The sequence below is a fragment of the Rattus norvegicus genome, chromosome 13 (assembly GCF_021556685.1).
Source record: "Rattus norvegicus strain SHRSP/BbbUtx chromosome 13, alternate assembly SHRSP_T2T, whole genome shotgun sequence".
NCBI classification, from domain to species: domain Eukaryota; kingdom Metazoa; phylum Chordata; class Mammalia; order Rodentia; family Muridae; genus Rattus; species Rattus norvegicus.
Window position 1 is genome coordinate 100,840,939 of NC_141546.1, and position 20,895 is coordinate 100,861,833.

Consider the following 20,895-nt stretch of genomic DNA (forward strand, 5'->3'; position numbering starts at 1 on the left):
CATGCTCTCTCCTTGATGATAATGGACTGAACCTCTGAACCTGTAAGCCAGCCCCAATTAAATGTTGTCCTTTATAAAACTCATGTTGGTCACGGTGTCTGTCCTCAGGAATAAGACCCTAACTAAGTGCTGCCACAGCGGAGAGGACTTAGGCAGTACCCCACGAGCAAACTTGAGCCTTGGAACCGCAGGTAGGACCAACTTTTCCCCTGCAAGAAACCTGCCTGGTGAACTCAGGACACACAGAGGCAAAATTCCTCTAGGACCGGGCACTTCCTGTGTTTACCGGAAGTCCCACACCCGCGGATCCCGGCCCGCAGCAGCTCTCTGCTCCCAAACCCCGTGGGAGAGAGACCTCACCGCCTGATCAGGTGGGCACTCCTGAGGCTGCAGAGCAGAGGAGGAGACCACCAACACTGCCCAGCCCTGCCCACATCCCTGGCCCAAGAGGCAACTGTATAAGGCCTCTGGGTTCCCTTAGGGGAGGGCCCAGGAGCGGCAGGACCCCTGCGCCTGAGAAACCGCCGGAACCTGAAGGAAACAGACCGGATAAACAGTTCTCTGCACCCAAATCCCGTGGGAGGGAGAGCTAAACCTTCAGAGAGGCAGACACGCCTGGGAAACCAGAAGAGACTGTACTCTGTGCACATCCAGACGCCAGAGGAAAACACCAAACACCATTTGGAACCCTGGTGCACGGAGGCTCCCGGAAAGAGCGGCGCAGATCTTCCCAGTTGCTGCCGCCGCGGAGAGGACTTAGGCAGTACACCACGAGCAAACTTGAGCCTTGGAACCACAGGTAGGACCAACTTTTCCCCTGCAAGAAACCTGCCTGGTGAACTCAAGACACAGGCCCACAGGAACAGCTGAAGACCTGTAGAGAGGAAAAACTACACGCCCGAAAGCAGAACACTCTGTCCCCATAACTGGCTGAAAGAAAACAGGAAAACAGGTCTACAGCACCCCTGACACACAGGCTTATAGAACAGTCTAGCCACTGTCAGAAATAGCAGAACAAAGTAACACTAGAGATAATCTGATGGCGAGAGGCAAGCGCAGGAACCCAAGCAACAGAAACCAAGACTACATGGCATCATCGGAGCCCAATTCTCCCACCAAAGCAAACACGGACTATCCAAACACACCAGAAAAGCAAGATCTAGTTTCAAAATCATATTTGATCATGATGCTGGAGGACTTCAAGAAAGACATAAAGAACTCCCTTAGAGAACAAGTAGAAGCCTAAAGGAAGGAATCGCAAAAATCCCTGAAAGAATTCCAGGAAAACACACTCAAACAGTTGAAGGAATTAAAAATGGAAATAGAAGCAATCAAGAAAGAACACATGGAAACAACCCTGGACAGAGAAAATCAAAAGAAAAGACAAGGAGCTGTAGATACAAGCTTCACCAACAGAATACAAGAGATGGAAGAGAGAATCTCAGGAGCAGAAGATTCCATAGAAATCATTGACTCAACTGTCAAAGATAATGTAAAGCGGAAAAAGCTACTGGTCCAAAACATACAGGAAATCCAGGACTCAATGAGAAGATCAAACCTAAGGATAATAGGTATAGAAGAGAGTGAAGACTCCCAGCTCAAAGGACCAGTAAATATCTTCAACAAAATCATAGAAGAAAACTTCCCTAACCTAAAAAAAGAGATACCCATAGGCATACAAGAAGCCTACAGAACTCCAAATAGATTGGACCAGAAAAGAAACACCTCCCGTCACATAATTGTCAAAACACCAAACGCACAAAATAAAGAAAGAATATTAAAAGCAGTAAGGGAAAAAGGTCAAGTAACATATAAAGGCAGACCTATCAGAATCACACCAGACTTCTCGCCAGAAACTATGAAAGCCAGAAGATCCTGGACAGATGTCATACAGACCCTAAGAGAACACAAATGCCAGCCCAGGTTACTGTATCCTGCAAAACTCTCAATTAACATAGATGGAGAAACCAAGATATTCCATGACAAAACCAAATTTACACAATATCTTTCTACAAATCCAGCACTACAAAGGATAATAAAGGGTAAAGCCCAACATAAGGAGGCAAGCTATACCCTAGAAGAAGCAAGAAACTAATCATCTTGGCAACAAAACAAAGAGAAGAAAAGCACACAAACATAACCTCACATCCAAATATGAATATAACAGGAAGCAATAATCACTATTCCTTAATATCTCTCAACATCAATGGCCTCAACTCCCCAATAAAAAGACATAGATTAACAAACTGGATACGCAATGAGGACCCTGCATTCTGCTGCCTACAGGAAACACACCTCAGAGACAAAGACAGACACTACCTCAGAGTGAAAGGCTGGAAAACAATTTTCCAAGCAAATGGTCAGAAGAAGCAAGCTGGAGTAGCCATTCTAATATCAAATAAAATCAATTTTCAATTAAAAGCCATCAAAAAAGATAAGGAAGGACACTTCATATTCATCAAAGGAAAAATCCACCAAGATGAACTCTCAATCCTCATCTTCGGTTGGTTTATATACAAGTGTGCAATTTCTAGGCTTGAAAGTAAAATGATGCTATCTGGTGCTGGATAAAAAAAAAAAAAAAAAAAAAAAGACCCTAACTAAGACATACGCCAAGTGGGACCAGTTCTGGAGTGATCATGAAGCTGCCCAGGCAGAAGTGACAATGAGATTAGACTGGCGGATGATCTGTGGATGGTCCACTAAAAAAAAAAAAAAAAAAAAAGAATGTCCCCAAATGGGACAATGACAAAGCTCTATCATATCTGGTATAGACGGAGTAATCGGTGATATGCGTGGTCTGAGAAGCACTGAAATTACCAACGAGGAAACCAGTCCAGAGCTTGAGAATAAAATCCCATTTCCCAGAATACTCCCGCTTACATTCTGGCAACAATAAATATCCCCGTGCTGTTCAAATCCACCAAGGAAAAGCTACCCAACTGTTTTGCTGTTGCTGTTTTCAGGTGGAGTGATTTGAGAGCTCCCCATCACCCCCACCCCCACCCCATCCCAGGCCTGCGGTCATTTCTGCCTGTCTCTCAGAGCCAAATGGTGTGCTCTTGTTCATATGAAGGAGTGAGTGAGGGTTCTATCGGCAGCACGAGTTATGAATGAATGGTGACCCGTGAACTGGCTTGTTGGGACAGACATGGTGTTTGTCAGTGTGCTGTGGTCAAGACAGGGACAGCCATGCGAACAGAGCCAAGAACTAAGCCACGCATTTTTTTTTCTTTTTCCATTTTTCTTTTTCTTTCATGAGACGGAAAAGGTCCTGAAGAATTTCCTGAAACAAACACCACCAGAGAGCAGTTCTCACATAGCTACTCCATGACTGTGAGTTCAGATATGTGGAGTCTCCTCTTCAGGAACAACCTGGCTCCTAATTACCAGTGTGGACAGAGCCAGGAAGGCCTGAGGCAGCAGAGGCTCTCCTTGGGAAGGGAAGATACATGGAGCCGCCTGTGTGAAGGAAAACAGCTGCCTGCAGAGGGTTGGAAATGCATTCAAACTACTTTCAGAGGGTTTGGGCTTCACAACATCCACAGAGCACTTCCCATCTGCCTTTGGTTTCTCAAGTCATTGTGGCTAGAGAAAAATCTGAGCCAAGCATTTCTGACTTCTCAGGTCTAACGAGTCCAAGCAAAGCTTGAGAGAATGAAGGGATGAGAGCAGGGTTTGCTCAGCTCCACGAAGCCTCCCCTCTTCCCAAAAGACCTAAATCCAGTCAATTTCCTCTTGAACAGAAGAGTTTTCTGGCACCGGTGGAATGGTGTTCCCAAGCTGCTCTAACAAAGCCAGGGCACCAATTCACAGAGGAAACGTCGCACAGGATAGTTTTAAACATGACCTGAGGGCTCAGCGTGGCTGGTCCCTTTGTCACTGGTGACTCCCCAGAAGTCCCTTGTACCCTCTCAGCTGGCTTCCTCCCTGAGACCCTCACTGTCTAAGGTCCTTCACTTGCTGCAGCCTTTGTACATAATTCAGGGCTGGGCCAGAGCTGGTCTCCAGTTAAAGAAAGTCTATCCTGTTCAGCCATGGTTGTCTGACCCTGCTTGGCAGTGCTCGCTCCAAATGTCTTCCTTCCTTTTTCTCAACAGAGACTCACTGAAGCAGGGGTTGAGGTGGGAGGGTTGAGGGTGGGTGGGTGGTGTTGAGACAGGGAACCACTATGAAGCAGTGAGACCAAGACCCTGAGGGCCAGAAGCAACTGTGGTAGGCATCCTAACCCTCGCTACGCTGTGGTTCACAACACTAGGAACAGCTGTTACTTTCTTCATTCTTACAAACTGAGAAACTGAGGCCCGGGCAGGTGATAAGCATGAACCCAGGCTACAAGGCTGGGTAACAACACAGTTCTGAACACTTGTACTGAAAGGAGCCCTGTTATAGTCAAGGGAGGCCTCCATGTTCATAACCTCCACCCCGCTTTCCTTTGGTCTGATCTCCCTCCACGTGCTTCTCCTGCTTCTCCTGCTTACTTAGTGCGGTACTCAGTATTGCTCTAAAGCTCAGGTCTGTTTTGCCACCCAGATCGATTACTTTTCTAAAATCATCATACGACTTTAGGGTGGGCTTGCAGTCCAGCACAAGGCCAAGTGCTTGATAAATCATGTTTATATCAGTGTGCGGATGAAAGCTGAGCATGTTGAAGGGGGGGAAATCCCTCCAGTTTCGTGCGGTCTTCAAAGATGCATCTGCTTTCCTAGGAAACTATTCCAAACTTGCGAATGCAGTGCTCTCCTAGAGAACACAGTCATTCTCATAAGGATTGACCAGGGATGTCAGGTCAAGAAAAACCATGCTGAGCCACCCACAATGGCACGTAGGACTGTAGCTCCAGCACTCAGAAGGCTGAAGCAGTTAAATAAGGAGCTCGAGGATAGCCTGGACCACCTACCCCAAGGTCTTGGATGCCTATGAAGACCCCCATATCTACCAAGCAAAAAGAAAAGCAATGGTGTCCATTGCCTGGACTCTGTGTTAAGGCCTGCTGTTATCTTCAGGGATATAAGGTATCACTGATGTAACCTCAGATGTCAAAATGAAAATGCTAGGGCCAACTTCAGAGTTGGCTTATGAAGATGAAATGATGAGACACTCATAAATATTCGAAGCCAGGCCTGGCACACAGAAGTGTTCGTGAAGGTGTGTTTTCTTCTTGTCCATATTGATATAATTCTCTATAAAGGCAGAAACAGGGAATGAGCTGCCTCAGTCTGGAGACACTAGAAGTCCTTGCTCTTCCTTTAAGTGGAACAGCCTCTATTCTCCAGGTCTCCTGGTGCGGGTCCTGGTGGAGCTTCAGTCTTTCTCAGGAGGCAATGTCACTTGTGGAACATTTCCTGAACAAAGACAGTGTGCTAGGTTCTGTAGGAACAAAGAGGACCCGGGACATCTACAGAACCAACAACACAGGGGAATGTGGAGAGGCAGAAATGAGAGCAAACCACAGATCAGGATCTCGGGATTCACAAGAGCCAATGGCATGTATTCAGACAAAACAGGGACGCTCTCTTAGGGAGGGGCCATCTTACATCTGCAGCCGTCCTCAAAATATTAAAAGACAGTTCATCCAGTTGAAGAAACAACATCCACAGGGCCCAGAGCCATGAAAATCCATGACCTGTTCATGGATGAAAGCCAAAGAAAAGGTTGCCGGAAAGCAGTGCTATCAGGCAGAGATTTGGTAAGAGGGCGGGCTGAAGAGGGTGAGGGCAGAGCTGACCTTAAAGGTTTTACAGTGCTAACTACTTAAGAGAGCCAAATCTAAGAAGACACCAAAGGGTTCCAGGTCTCCTCGCGGAAGGGGTCACCGCCTAGCCAGTCCCTATGCCCTAAAGGCCACCTGGTGAATAATCAGATTGAACCAGGGATCTGGACCCACTGGGTGGAATTCCCATAGTAAGGCCTTGGGATTGCCAAGACATCCCAAGAACCCAGACGTGGTCCCTGAGGCAATCTGACCTCATGTAAGTACCTGCTGAATCCACTCGAAATCAGTCATGCACTAGAATCTGCTCAGGTCATCCTCCCTTCTGGTGGTGTGAAAACAATGGTGCGTCTTAAAGTCAATGACATTTGGGGACACAATAAATAATGACTGCCATGCAGAGGCCTACTAAGTGTCAGAAGCTGCGTAGGGCTTCTTCACACATCAGACCCCTGCAATCTGCAGAAGTAGGTGGCCCGGTAGAAATCTGAAGGTCTGCTTTATCCCGCAAACACAGCAGGGCACTAGATACAGATAGGCAAGATGGTTTGACCACCCTACAGAGGGACACCCATCATCTGGAAGGGTGAGGGGGAACTTGGATTAAAAGCCAGGGGCTAAAGAGGGTTTGTATGTGGAGTCAAAGCCATCCGGCCAACACAGGAAGCTGGTGGTCAGAGTGCAGCCTAACACCCACTTCTAACTCTCAGAGGTTAGAAAAGAAACAACCACCCACCCAAGGCAGCTTGAGGTTAGAGCAAGACACAAATTTCTTTTAAACAAAAGATGGAGGTTAATCTTTTGGTCTAAACAAGCCTGACCCAGGATCCCTAACACGTTATTAAATTTAAAATGAAGTACCCAGAGAACAATGAATTCCAGGTTAAAGACTATCTCTGCTTAAAATATATTAAAGGGCAGAACACAAGCGCACCAGATGCTTTTTTAAAAATGACAACAAAAACATCTGTTTATCTCAGCCAAAGCCACATTTCGTCAGGCTGCTGGGAATCTACAAAGTGGATTCCTCACCGAGACTGAAGGACAGACGGGAAATGCAAGGAGGAGACTGCGGAGGAAACGGCTGCTTTGGGCAGGCACCTGCTTGCTGCCCACCTCTCTTGGGTATTTATGAAGAAGATGCCAGGGGCAATGGGGAAGGACCTAGGCCAGGAGCCCACCCTTGCACACTTCTCCCCAGGCTCCTCCACCCTGCCTTCCCGAAACTTCTAGCACTGCAGCTTCAAGTGTGTTGTAATCTCTGGGCAAAGGCCCCGTAGTCACTGGCCTCCTCGATTCTAACCCAGATTCGATGCGAATTCAACAGTGAATCATTAGCCCTTTTTCACATATCCATTTCCTCTAGGCAAAACAACTTGTCATCCTTTCATATCTTTACACAGAAGGTGCCTGAGGAGGTTTGAGCCAGCCTCTCTCCACCACGGAGAAGACAATTTTCAAGACCTGCACTTCCTGGCTTTGACCACGGGAGACGCTGTGGAGACGCGGAGGTGTGTTTAAGCGAACCACAAGCCCTTTAATCTTGGAGGACCCCCAGCCTTTAAAACCCGGAGGTCTACTCAGGAGCGGCAGCAGCAAAACTACCTACCTGGTCCAGCTATACACTGTGTTTTAATTTGAGGCTTCACTTACCTACTTTGCAAAGTAAAAATGAAGGAGATCTGGGAGGAGGAGAATGCAGAGGTACTCAGGTGTAACCACAGGAGACATTAGAAGTAGTACTGGCCATGAGTCAATAAAAGGAGGGAGTGAGCGTCTGCTCGTTGTGCATTAGTAACTTATGCATTATGGAAGTCAAGAGGTCCCAGCTAGTCTTTACTCTCCAACCCCCCTTCCTCTCTCTGACCCACATTCATCTACAAGCATGCACAGGAAATCTTTTAGGAGAGAAGGCAAAAATCTGTCTCTAAAGTAAGGCTGCTACTGTGTTCTCCTAATATTCCCCTTCCTTGGCGTTTGGCCCATTGGGCCAGCAATCTGTATATATAGACAGATTCATGAATAGAATACTAAGCCACATTCCTTAAAACCATCATGACACTGGCATTTGTTCTACGTCCGGCAATTTCAATTGGAGATTACAGGGGGGCCAGAGAAGGAGAATTGCTTAGTATTAAATGTTTTTAGCCTTCGTGTGAAAGGTTTAGAAGGGCAACCTCTTTGTGATTTTTCCAGGCTGTGTACTTCAGTCCACCAAATTCCCAGAGATAGAATAAGCTGGCGTGGTCATCTTTTACTGTCTTTGCCTGCCCAGCCTGGAGATTCCACCCTTCATTAACACAAACTGCTTATTTGAAAGGAAAATCCAAGATAATTCCTCTGTTCTTTCTGTTTCCTATGTGCTGACCTGGCATTCCTAGTGAATGAGGGGCCAACCCTGTTCATTACTGAAGGCAAGTGAATGGGAAAATGGGAGGTCTCTAACCTAGGAGCTCCATTATCACAATAATAAAGTATAGGTCATACAAAATAGCCCAGTCCGTAGTCTATTCTGATTATTCTCTATCTGATGGTTCTATTTTCATATCCTTTGATCGTAAAGGTATTTTGTTGTTGCTATTACTTTTTAAAATATTACTAGAATTCAACATCCCAGGCTGCATACCAGGGAACTGTGGCTTCCCACCATGGACAACACTGAAATTTGAGGCTGAATAACTCTCTGGTATATGGAGGCAGGGGCAGGCTGCCTTCTTCATTATGGTAGAAATATCCCTGGCTTCTACCTAATGAAGGCCTGCAGCAGCCTCTCACCTCAAGACAGTGAAACATTATATTCAGACCATAGCAGCTGTCACAGCGGAAGCCATTGGGAGCAAGGAGAGGAGAGAGCAGGAACTGACATTGCCGGAGATAGACCCATGTCATGTGGCTGCTTCATCGTGAGAAGCAGAGGGAGGCTCTAGCATGGCAGTGAGCATAGGTAGTCCCAGCACTAGGGAGGATGAGGACCGAGGGGCCATGAGTTGGAGGACCGCCTCGACTGTATGACAAGTTTGAGACCAGCTTCAGTTACAGTCTGAGGCCCCATCTTAACAAAAAGGTTTGGAATCTAGATCAGTGGTAGGAAGTGATATACAGGAGAACCTCAGACTTAAAACAAACAAACAAACAAACAAACAAACAATAAATAAATAAATAAATAAATAAATAAAAATAAACAAAAAAAGATGATGACTTCCCCTCCCCTTATGATTTGTGTGTACTTGTTTTGATATCAATTTAGATATTAAAGATATCTAAGATTCCTCTTAGATAGAAAAGAGTCACTTTCCCCCCCCCCCCCAGAATTTCTAAAGTCTTATATGATGTCTTTTGAATAGCTGCACCTTGAACTTCAAAGGAATAGTCAAAGCCCTTGGCATCTACTAATTCCTGCTGGGCAGGCTATCAGTAAACCTCAGCACAACTCCACTCTGAGTCTTAAACTAACAGTATGCGAAAAGATCAATATGCAGAAATTCAAAACTAATCAGATCCCTTCTTTAAATGTTGACACAGTATTATTTATACCCCCATAAATACATTCTTGGCTAAAATTCGTACTGGGAGCTTGGCACCTGGCCAGTTCTATTAATATCTATGTATTTATACAGCACACTTGGCCAAGGATAATATTTAAGACAAAGTATGCCTGAGGGCATATACAATATCTCTTGTATTTTCGGTTTTAAATCTCCACATTGCTAAAAATATTGAGTCTGAACTTTATAAAATGTCCCACCACGGGCTATCAGCCATCTGTAGTGATATATAGTCACCAACCATAATTAGGGCATATTTGTAATACTTGAGTTGAAGTCACTCCCTAAACGCTAATAAGTTGGTGGAAGAAAAAAAAAAGGCGGTGATCTTTCCCATGACTTCTCTATGGGCTCATGACCCTCTCTTCAGACTCACTGCAAGATGTAGCAGGCACATGCCCTCCCTGCGCACACCATAGTGAGGCAGAAACTGCTGGTATATAAGCCAGCCAGCCCTGCCCTTCCAACTCTCCGTGCTTTAAAAATACAATGGAATGGTTTTATTTTCTTTCTCTCTTTTTATTTCCTTTTTTCTTTTTTCTTTGGAAGCTCTCACTATAGTCCAGGACTAGGGAGTCCTGGAAAATCAGTTGACATACTTTATATAAAATTATCAGTTAGCATACTTTCTATAAAATTATCCACAGCACCTGCACAGTTGAGTTGCCTCTGCTGCTATTAACACATTTTTCCACTCCTAAGCTTCTACACCGAGCACAATCTTCTTAAATATCTATTTTCACATAAAAACAATAGCACATGTGTGCATATAGTATATGTGTGCGTGGGTATAGTACTATGTGTGTGCGTGGGTATAGTACTCTGTGTGTGCGTGGGTATAGTACTATGTGTGTGCGTGGGTATAGTACTATGTGTGTGCGTGGGTATAGTACTATGTGTGTGAGCACAGGCACAGGTTTTGCCTTTATTTGGAGGTTCAGGAGTGGGATACAGAAGAGCCCACATGTTAATGTTATTGTTATTGATGCTCTTCAAACCCTCCCTATAACCTAGGAGCTTTTCTAATTTGCTCATGACCTTGGTGCTGGGTTGTCCTGTCTTTGCTCATCTTCATGCAACAGACTGAAGTGGTTGCCTGGGCGGGCCTGCTCCCTGCACACCTATGCAATGTGAGATTGGATCTTCCTCTTCTTTGCAAACTTCCTGACAGCTAATCTGAGCTGTTGCATGTAAACACCAAAGAAGGAGGGAGCTATTCAGTCCCGCATAGCATACCTGTCTGTCAGCCCAAATGTCTGCAGAATCAACACACACATGTGGGAGAAAGCTAACTGATTCCACCCTTCACTCAGCCTCAGTGGCTCTGGACTAATTACAATGAACTCCCTTCCCTAACATCACTGTGGCTCCGCCCCAGATAGAAATCCTTATTTCCCAGGGGGAATAAACAGGGCAGAGTGTCTGTATCACCACTGTGGTGGATAGGGCCACAATTATAATAAGAAAACCATCCTGCCTGGGCAGGGTTCCCTGAATCTGTTATGCCACTAAACAACAAGAGACACTACAGGATAGGAAAAGTGACCAGAGTGTGGTTAGACACATGGGTAGACCGACACTCTGAGGACACCGAGTACAAGACGCGGCAAGTCGAATAGCTATGGCTTGTCTAACTAAAAATAAATATTAGAAGAGAAAAGCACCACCCTGCACTTCTAACTTCTGGGATAAAATTACTAACATGGCTGCATTATCTATTTAGGCAAGACACTGAGACTTCACAAAGGCAGCCAGCGCGGATATAGGGCATGGAAGGGGAGGAGAGATCAGATCAGCCAATGAGAAGTTTACGACAGGGACTTGGAACGCAGGGATGCTGAAGTTTTTTTTTTTCTTTTAGTGTTTCTTCCTGGTGTTTAACCCTCTCAGGTAGCAATGCTGTTGCTGCTGCAAAATCAGTCTCTCTCTCTCTCTCTCTCTCTCTCTCTCTCTCTCTCTCTCTCTCTCTCTCTCTCCCTCCCTCCCTCCCTCCCTCCCTCCCTCCCTTCCCCCCCAAAGAACTCGGAAACAAATCTGTACTTCTTCCCTTCCCCCCAAAATGTTCCACAATAAACCACAGCTACTGTATGCCAGCTGTTTTCGAAGCTATTACTCTCATCAAAACAGGGGGAAATATTTTTTTTAAGTAGTTGTCTTTCCTATCCTCGATTTTAGAATGCACAGAAGACCCTGCTGCTTGTGAAAGCTCTGGAGTATGGAGTTCAAGGTTGAAAGGGATCACGAAGAATCCCCCTAAGAAAAACGACCTGCTCCCAGCCTAGTGAGGGCTACCTAGAAAAATCGAACGGGAAGTGAAACCTAATTGAGCCCAGTTAGAACAGTATTTATCCTTTCTAACTGTCCGAGTGAGGTCAAAAGGGGACTTGGCAACGCGGTTTTGCAAGAGGACTGGGTGTAAAAACACCTAGAGAGAGCAATAAATGACCCGGGAGGATTTAAGGAGTTTTGAGTGACCCCCACCCCCACCCCGCGCGCCTGCAATCCAGTTCGGTATTGGTGATGGTGACATTCTTAGAGGAGTGAGAGACAATAGCAAAGGCTTGGGGAGTCCCCAGATAGGTCAGCGGGGAAGGGGGGCACCTTTGGGAAGGCTAGTTTGGAAGCACTATTTTTAACTCTTTGTGTACCAGTTGGGGGACACCCCCACCCCCACTGCAGGCCAACCGGGCAAAGAAAACAAAGTCCACCGTGGTCTCCTAGCCTAAAGTCATCCCGGGAAGCGCTTTCCTTTTGACAGAAGGGAGCTGATTCGCTAGTTGGTAGACCAGGGAAGAGGAGAAATCCAAACGTCTTATAAAAGGTCTGGGGCGTTTTGTGGGAAGGGAGTCATGGAGAAATAAATAAAATATCAGTTGGAAGTTTGCGAGCTTGTGGATATCCATCCCACGACTGGAAAGGCAGTGGAAGGGACGAAGGACAGAACGGAAACGAAGCGATCGGGACCTGGGGACTTGGAGAGGAAAGGGCGAACGCCTAAAGGCTGCTGTGGATCTGAGGAACTCCGGGCCAACCTTAGACTCGGGTACGGAAAAGGCGAAAACCACGGAAACTGTACTTACTTTCGGAGGGGAAGTGGGACGGCATGTCGATTTTATAAACCTCCTTGGCGTAGTACTCCTCGTCGCTTCGCTCGCGCTCGCAGGCGGCTGCCCTCCGGCTTGCCTTCTCCTGCAGTAAGTCCCTGGTACTGTTGTAGATGGAAATCACCTCCGGGGGGACCTCATCCGGCTCCGGATAGTCTTCCGGGGGGCTGGTGAGCTTCAGCTTGCTCAGGATCTGCCCGCGGATGGCCTCGATCCTCTTGCGCATAAACTGGTCCATGTCGAGGGTGCTGCAGGTAGACAGACTGAGCGCCACCGGGACCAGATGCAGGAGCAAAAAGGTTCTCAGCACACAGTAGTGCATGTTTTTAAAAGGAGGAAACGTTGTTGTTGTTGTTTAAAGTAAGAAAAAAATATAAAAAGAAACTAGTAATTCTCAGAGCGGGTCAGGTAGAGTTGTTTTTAATACGAAACTTTTGCAAAGCAGTTGAAAGTCAATGCCCAATAGAAAAACGTCCCTGGCTAGGATTCCTTTAAAAAAGAAAATGCAACGCGTTCCCAACGTGGAGATATTAATATGCGATGCTAGGGAGGCAGGAGGGGGATCTCTCACTTTAAGGAGTAAGAAAGGTTTGTTTTTTCTCCTGGAAGGGAGAGGGTGAGTGGCTCTGAAGTAGAAATAAACTTAAGAGGAAGAAATGGAGTTCAGTGTGTCAGGCTCGGGTGCGGAGTGGCTGATCTGAACTCCGATCCTCCGGCCAAAAGGGAAGAGACGAGAAGGTCCGGGGGCTGGCAGGAGGCACGCAGGGCCGCGGGGAGCGCTGAGCGGCGGCCGGGACTGCGCCGGGCTCTAACTGAGATGTTCAAAGACCGAGCGGCTGGGCCCTGCCTTCCACACGTGTGTGGATGAGTGTGCGTGTGGATGTGTGCGCGTGTGCGCGCGTGCGTGTGCGCGCGCCGAGGGCGAGCCTGGCGAGCCGCGGGGAGGCAGATGCGCCCCGGAGCGGCTCACTCTCGGAGACTCGGTGGGGCACTGTCCGCCCGGGAGATCCGCCAAGGCCTGAGCAGGCAGCCACGACCCCCGCTCCTGCGGGCCGTGCTGTGGCCTACACCCGGCTGGGTCGCTCCACGTTGCAGCCGCCGCTGCCGCCTGCAAAGAGGGCCAGCCTCCAGCTCGGTCCAGCAGATCCTCCTTTTCTTGCTTCAGGCAGCCAAGGGCGACAGAGATCAGCCACCTCCTTAACCCCCAGTGGAACAACACCGCCTCCTGGGCGCGTTAGCTGCAAGCAGTCCCCGGACTCACACCCTTCTCTAGCTTTTCCTCCAAGCTTGCACTTTCTCGCTTAGGGTAAGTAGGTACTTGCGACCCTAAAATACACCTCTGCTGATACCTTCTCTCTGCAGCTGGGCTGCACCAGAACGTCTCCTTAAACCCTAATACTTCTCTCCATCCCTGGCGCCTGCCCTGGAGCTCAGCTCTCTGAGGCTTTTCTCTCTTCCTCTCCCACTTGCTCTCCCGCCCGCTGCTTCAGCAGCTCCGCTCCAAGCAAACCTTTGGCTGCCAGCAGATAACATCACGGTCCTGCCCAGAGCAGAGATTTATAAGTGCTCCCCAAACCACGTGTTTGCCTTCAACAAAGTGACGCGCTAGGGTTACAGTCAGAAGTTCTCCGTTACTAAGACCACGAGCTCTCGACAATTGAGGGGGTGTGGAAAAGGGATGGCCCGAAGGGGAGGGCTACTGGCATGAGGAATTTGCAGTAGTCGCTGTGATCACCAAGGGACTGTCTGTGGAGGGGCAAGCAGCTAAAAGCATCCCATTTCTACACAGTGGGGATCATTCATTCGCAGCTTCCCAGACTGAGTCCCTCCTGTATTGAGCACGTGCGCACGCATGTGCAGTCTCTCTGTGTCTCTGTCTCTGTCTGTGTGTCTGTCTCTGCCTCCCCCCCCCTCAACCCCAGAACACTCAAGGCCATTCCAGCCTAGCCATAAAGACATGCCTTTCCAATCTGAGATTCCTGACCTAAATTTTGAGTTCTCAGGGATTCCACAACAGGTTGTTTTTTATTAGTCTGTTTACAATCCAGCCCTCTGTTTAGCTGTGAACTAGCAGATAACAAGGAGTCACCCCTTTCACCCAAAGCATGTTCTGAATAAAAGAGCTGTTGCCTTCTTTATGTGAGCCCTGTTTATGTGGCTTTCTCCTCAGCCTTCCTGGCCAGGGATGATCCACCATCTTCCACCTGTCACAGCTACATCTAAGACACCTGGGTTTTAAGTGTTTGCTGTCTCCTGTCACAAAATATTCACGGCTTGACATTTTCTACACCAACCTGCCCAAACTGGATGGATACTGGAATCGTTCTTGCAACTGGTCTTTTTCCCTTTCACGTTTAGTTAGTCAAAGTCAACAATTCACTCTTAGTGATGGCTCTGTGGCCAGCCACACGCTGACTAGACAGGTAATTAAAGCTGGAAACTGTTGAGTATCCCTCTCCTGCCTCCCAAGGTCAAGATCTCTGTATCATTTCCTAGTTCAAAAGGGTCAAACCTTCAGGGGTTCATACCGTACATGTAGAGGGGCTATATTATTAATAGAAGGAGCTGTAATGATATCGCTGGCAAGCGTCATACACAGCAGTGAACATTGTCATTTGTATTTTACAGACAAGGAGACAGGCTGTAGGAAGGGAGGTCTGTTATTGTAAAAAACAGGAAGTGGTGGGCCTGGATTTTGCAGAGAAGGCCTACCTCCTGGGTTCTCTCCCACCATACACTTCTAAGAAGTATATGAGGCTCAGAACATCTGACAAACAGGATCTGAGGTTCAGTTAAGTGTTGGAGATGCAGAATAGCCTACTGCCCTCTTACAGAGTTTTATGTTCTATGTTCTAAGAATCCTGCAGAAGACTCTCTCTTTAATCACCTCCCCACCCACCTTGAGCACAAAATCCCTCTTCTCCACTGACCCTGTAAAACCCTGGAATTAATGAATTGTTCTAACGTGCAACTAAATGATTCTGAAAAGCATATAAAAACCTCCCTTACTAGCAGACTTCTTCCTTCCTTCAAGGTCAGCTCCAGATGGAAACAGGTCTCTGGGTTAGACCACCGCCTAGGATTCTGTAATCTGAAACAGAACTGATCGAGAGCTACTGTGCGGCTGATGGTCCCATCAGCTGGAGTCGTCCTGTGAGTCCCATTTTGATCCAGCTGTACAGAGAGGACACAGAGTGGGAGCCAGGAGCTAGAGCTGCGGAGGACCAATGTCACATTGGAATACAGTGGTTTGTGGGGATGCTGTCAGGAAAATCTGTTGTGCACATAGGTAGGGTGTCCTCTGCAGCCAGTGAGCTTTTCAATGGGGCCAAGCCTAGTCTGGGGAGCAGCCATAGGTACATCTTTGGATGAGCTGATTCGGTTGAGGACATGGGTGGGCAGAGCAGCAGCAAGCCCCTTGAACTTCATCTGGGAGAACATGTACTCCATCCATGCAGCCAAGTACCCCTCAGGATCAGTACCCCACTCCTCTGTGTGACAGTGGCTGAGCAGACAGTGGCTGAGCACTTTTAGCTCTCTACCCTTTGGACCTGAGGCCAGACCTCTTCCTAAAAGGCTCCTTTAGTCTCCCCAAATCCCAGGAGGTGAGAGACACATCTTTTCTGTCGCCAAGCACAGCGACTGAATTCAGCAGGAGAGGAGCCTCCTCTCATCTCATAGGAGAGCAGTGCAGCAATCCTAAGGCCTTTGCATCCCCATATTCAGGAGACAAAAGCACCACATTTAAGGACCATGTGCTCAGAGATCCACCAGCAATAAGGTGAGAAAGCACATTACACACACCATCCTGACTACCCCAGTGGTCAGGGGGACCACTCTGTGAGTTCAAAGTCCTGCATTGTGGCTTTATAAACCTAAGGAAGTTCATGTCATCACCTGTGAGAACGGGGACATATGCGGAGGACTATAGGGAGGGGTCTTCATACAAGGCACAGAAAGTGTTTATAACAAAGTCAGAGCCTGGCGTCTGCTCCTTAACTATTAGCTGCCCTCCCCTAGCCTCTCTCCATTGCAGTCAGGGGCCATTGCTAAGCATGCCTATGTCTGTTCTCCATTCCTCATCCAGGAAGTACACAGGGAAGACGTCATCTGCATCTGCCCCTCCGTAACTGTACAATAAATAATTAAGAAATGGGCTGGAGAGATGGCTCAGTGGTTAAGAGCACTGACTGCTCTTCCAGAGGTCCTGAGCTCAAATCCCAGCAACCACATGGTGGCTCACAACCATCTATATGGGATCTGATGCCCTCTTCTGGTGTGTCTGAAGACAGCAACACTGTACTTATAAATGAATAAACAAATAAATAAATCTTTAGAAAAAATAGCTAAGAAACACACTTTTGATGAAAGACAATACAAAGTCCTGCTATCAAAGTTCGGTTAAGCATTAAACATTAAGGCCTCTAAGCACCTTAAAGTGAACCGTTTGCTTTCTAGGCCAGAGAGGCTGAGGCTGAAGAAGCAGCTGTTTTGACCAGCAACTCTGACTACTCATTAACGGGTCTGTTATTCACTTCAGCGTGGGGAGCGCCCACAAAACAAGGCTGTTCACTGCTCACCTGGAGTTTATCCTTGTGTCACGGTAATGGTCTGGCCTGGGATCTCCTTCCTCTCGCCAAAGAATAACTTATCTGTGACAATCTGGAAAGCTTTCTCAGTGCTTTCTAGCATTAAAAACAAAACAAAAAACAGGAAGTGGGGGGTGGATACGGAGCCGCAAATTTTTTCAATCCTTGGGGCTGAGTGCAAAGATAATTCTTTCCCACTCCTCCTGGTAACTTATGTCTGTACAGTTGTTATTTATGTGAGCACGCGTGCCGAGGCACACCTGCGGAGGTCAAAGGACAACACTCCTTCTACCATATGGCTCCTGGGACTGGAACTAAGGTCACCGTGCCTTTACCCTCAAAGCCACTCTACCGTTCTGGCTCTGTGATTTCATCTTTGAGTCCATAATCGAAAACAACTCCGGGTCCACATCAGTTCTCTTTTTTCCTAATGACCTGTGTGTATTTCAAAAAACAACTTTAACCATGGACTAACGAGTTCTCAGTAGAATAATACAATAGTAAAAAGAACCACAGACAAGGCTCCGTCAGTAAAGTCCTTGCCTTGCAAGTGCAAGGACCTTAGTTTGATCCCCAGCGCCTATATTAAAGCTGGACACAGCAGCAAACTTGTGTAACCCCAGTCCTGGGGGGTGGGGGGACAGAGACAGGAGGCTCCCTGGGGCTCAGCTCCCTGGGGCTCGGCTCCCTGGGACTTGCAAGCAAGCTGGGTCAGTGCACTTATGGCTGAGAGACTCTAGCTTTAAAAAAAAAAAGATGGTGGGTAGGAGAAGTGATGGAAGGAGTCATCTGACACTAACCTCTGACCCATGCACAAGCACACACACATAGGTGTGCATGCAGCACCCCCTCATATACATAGACACACACGCAGCTCCCACCCTGAATAACAATTATCTATTCCTATTTTACTTGACATCTGCACACTGAGCTCAGGATGAAGTGATGGGGTAGGGGACATGAAGAGAAGGCCTTTAAGAGACCTGTGCTGGTCGGAGGGAGAATGGTTAAGAACAAGGAAGGCCAGCACCCAGGCAGCCTTAAAGAACGAATCACTGCAAAGACCACGCTCCCAGGCCAGACCACCTGGAGACAGTTCCAAGACCACAGTTCCCTTACGTACTAACCGTGTGATCCACAGAGACACTGGACAGGGTGAACCACCAGGGCCAGGGCACTGGGGAAGAAGAGCAAAGTATTTGGGTCAAAGAGAAATTAAAATGAAAGGAAAGTCACATGACAGAGAGAATAAGGCTATGGTTCTCGGTGAGTCTGACAGAACAAACAGATGTGTTTGTGCGTGAGTGTGTGTGTGTGTGTGTGTGTGTGTGTGTGTGTGTGTGTGCATGCATGCACATATTCACTTGCATGTGGGGTGCTGGTGTGTGGAGGTCAGAGGACATCATCTGGTGTCAGCCCTTATGTTCCATCTACTCTTTTGTGAGACAGGTTCTGTGACTGGCCCTGAACTACTACGTTAGCTAAGCTAGACTGGTCAGGGATCCTCCAGTCTCCACATCCTCAACCCCGAGATTATAAACTAATCTATCATGAAAGGCTCTTTCTGGTTTTCTATGTGGGTTTGGGGGATCAAACTTAGGTCCTCTTGCTTGCTTGAGAGACAAGGGCTTTACTGACTGTGTCATCTCCACAGAGCCCATATAGGAGCATCTTTAAGATGCATAAGCTGTAGAGGACTCAGCATTCGCCTGGGGTTGGGGGGACTTCAGACGGCATGAAATTCCAAACACATACAATTCTACTAGCAAAACCACCAACCTATATTCCAAGCAACTCGGCAACTTAAAAACATGAAAATAAAGCAGAAAACATGGGGCAACGGTAATTGCATAAAAAAGAAGAAAACCTCCTTGCGGTCTGTATGGCTGAGGAAAAACTGGTAAATAAGTATTTTAAGAAGCAAAAGTATATGTTAATAACTATTTCTGAAAGTACAGCCAGATAGATGGCTTTGATCCGTAAAGCTTGAATCCTGACCGCAACTCTCTGGTGACTGCTTCGACTCTCAGGAAAGAATGTTAGAGGACTTACAGATTTAATCAAAGTTCTTATTAATGAAATCAGCCACATCGTTCATCCCGCAAACCCAGTCACCGTGAGAAGGGACGAGAATGTCACTCGCAAACGCACCACAAGCGAGGAGGCAGGGTACCTCGAGGCTGTCCTGTTAGGATAGAGCTGCTCTCAAGTCTCCATCTGCAGGAATGGCTCTGGTGTTCCCTCATGGGAACAGGGGCCATGTGGCTCTGTGCGCACCCACCCCATCCCCCCACCCCACCCCCAGCCTTGTCCATCTCAATTTCAATTGAAAACACTTACTCTGCATTTCAGTACATATAAAACTACACCATCACAACAGTGACATCTGCAAGAAGCTATGGGTCCCAGGGCGAGTCCATCTCCCACATGGAAGAAATAACCATAAGAAAGATGAGGAGGCCAGCAAAAACGGGTTCCGTGGATGAAACTGCTTGCTCTAGAAGCTGGTGACCCGAGTTTGATAGCTGGAACTCATGCAAATGTGGACACTCACTATGGACACACATCCCCCCCACGACTGATAATTTAAGAAAAAAAATGGGAGTTTACAGGTATTCCATGCATTTGGTGCATTTTAGAAAACAAACAACAGATAACCTTAGACATGAGAAACAAGCGTTGCCCCCACCGTGCTGTGGTAGAGCTGGTAGGCTGGCTTAACAGATAATACATGAGTGCCACCAAATCTAGGGGCTGGAGTTCAGTTCTCCAGGACGCACACGGCACTCCGTTAAGTTGCTGTCTGCCCCCCACATGCTCAATAATAAATACAATTTTAAAATATTTTAACTACCCATGGCTCAGAGAATACTGACTTTGTCATGTTGCTCTTTCCTGTCTAACACAAGCTGTTGCCTCCACGGACCAGGACCTCCTGGAAAGTGAACATCAAGTAACTGAGGGGGTTGTGTCTCAAAATGTCTGATCGATATTCCCATGACTTGTAGGTATTGAACTGGGTCTGTGTATGTTCTTAAAAACACAGGCATCACTAGAGTTCCTAACAAATGCAAGCTATCCATCAACTCGAGAAAGAAACCAGCAGCAGCATGTCCTGGTGACCCAAGCCTCAGCGACTCGGAAGCCATCCTACAGATGACTGGTTTTATTTGCTCCTTGGAGAAGTTCTCTCTCTGTCTTAGGATTTACGTTGAGTGGGATTATTTGTGAACATACTGTTCTAGGGTCAGTCTGGCTATCTGAGCAGCTGTAACAATTTAATCAATGCCAGCTACCCTCCTGCAGAAAGCAACTACTCAACTTGTGGGGAGAGAAATTCCTTAAGAGGACTCAATGACAGCAGAAACTCTGCCACCTGGGGGACATTAGTGGTATTCCACAATTTCCAGAAACAGCATGCTCTCAAGCTAGAATTTTCCTCACAGCCAACACATCGCCTGATATGAAATCGTATAAAAGCAGGAGACAGGCAGGAGTTCTAAAGTTCAAGGCCATCCTCTCACATAGAGGCCAGAGCTAAATGATAGTCTGCTTCAGAACAAACACCAAGTCCTTACTCAACAATGGGGCATCCTTAATTGTTTGTCACCTGTTATGTCCTAGATGTCCAAGCTAAAACTCTTTACAAAAGCATAACGAAACCGCCAGTCACCATGTTAAGTCAAGGCAACCCACTGCAGCTCAATACTAAAGGGGGCCACACCAAGTCTGTGGGTGCACAGATAATCAAAATACAACCTTTTAGTTATCAGACATGCTCAGGCAAGACCTTGTAATGGCTTCTCTAGCAGCATACTATGCAACTTCTAGAATCCAATTTGCTCGAAGTCGTCAGTTAACAGGGTGGCCATTCCTTATGGACAGGGGGACAGTTGAAGATGCCTGAAGGGCTGTCTTTGAACTGGAAAGCAGCAAGGCCTATT

At 47.2% G+C, this 20,895-nt stretch overlaps 1 protein-coding gene and 1 long non-coding RNA gene across 6 annotated transcripts in view; one reads left to right on the forward strand and one right to left on the reverse strand.

Annotated features, from left to right (window-relative positions):
* Nucleotides 1-13,176, reverse strand: part of Tgfb2 (transforming growth factor, beta 2) — a 100,953-nt gene extending 87,777 nt beyond the window's left edge. For both annotated transcript variants that reach the window (NM_001433917.1, NM_031131.3), the window contains exon 1: nucleotides 12,339-13,176. In NM_001433917.1, coding sequence (NP_001420846.1) covers nucleotides 12,339-12,684 — 346 coding nt within the window. In that variant the 5' untranslated portion in view covers nucleotides 12,685-13,176. The remainder of the gene's footprint in view (nucleotides 1-12,338) is intronic.
* Nucleotides 13,177-13,279: 103 nt separating this feature from the next.
* On the forward strand, nucleotides 13,280-19,803 carry LOC148001871 (uncharacterized). 4 transcript variants are annotated; one of them, XR_015635760.1, is made up of 4 exons: nucleotides 13,280-13,668; nucleotides 14,533-14,785; nucleotides 15,397-15,515; nucleotides 16,821-19,803. It is a non-coding gene; the product is annotated as an uncharacterized LOC148001871 (long non-coding RNA). The 4 variants fall into 4 exon arrangements; XR_015635758.1 differs by lacking the exon at nucleotides 14,533-14,785; XR_015635759.1 differs by lacking the exons at nucleotides 14,533-14,785; nucleotides 16,821-19,803 and adding an exon at nucleotides 16,450-16,705 and having other exon boundaries at nucleotides 15,397-15,651.
* Nucleotides 19,804-20,895: the final 1,092 nt, after the last annotated feature.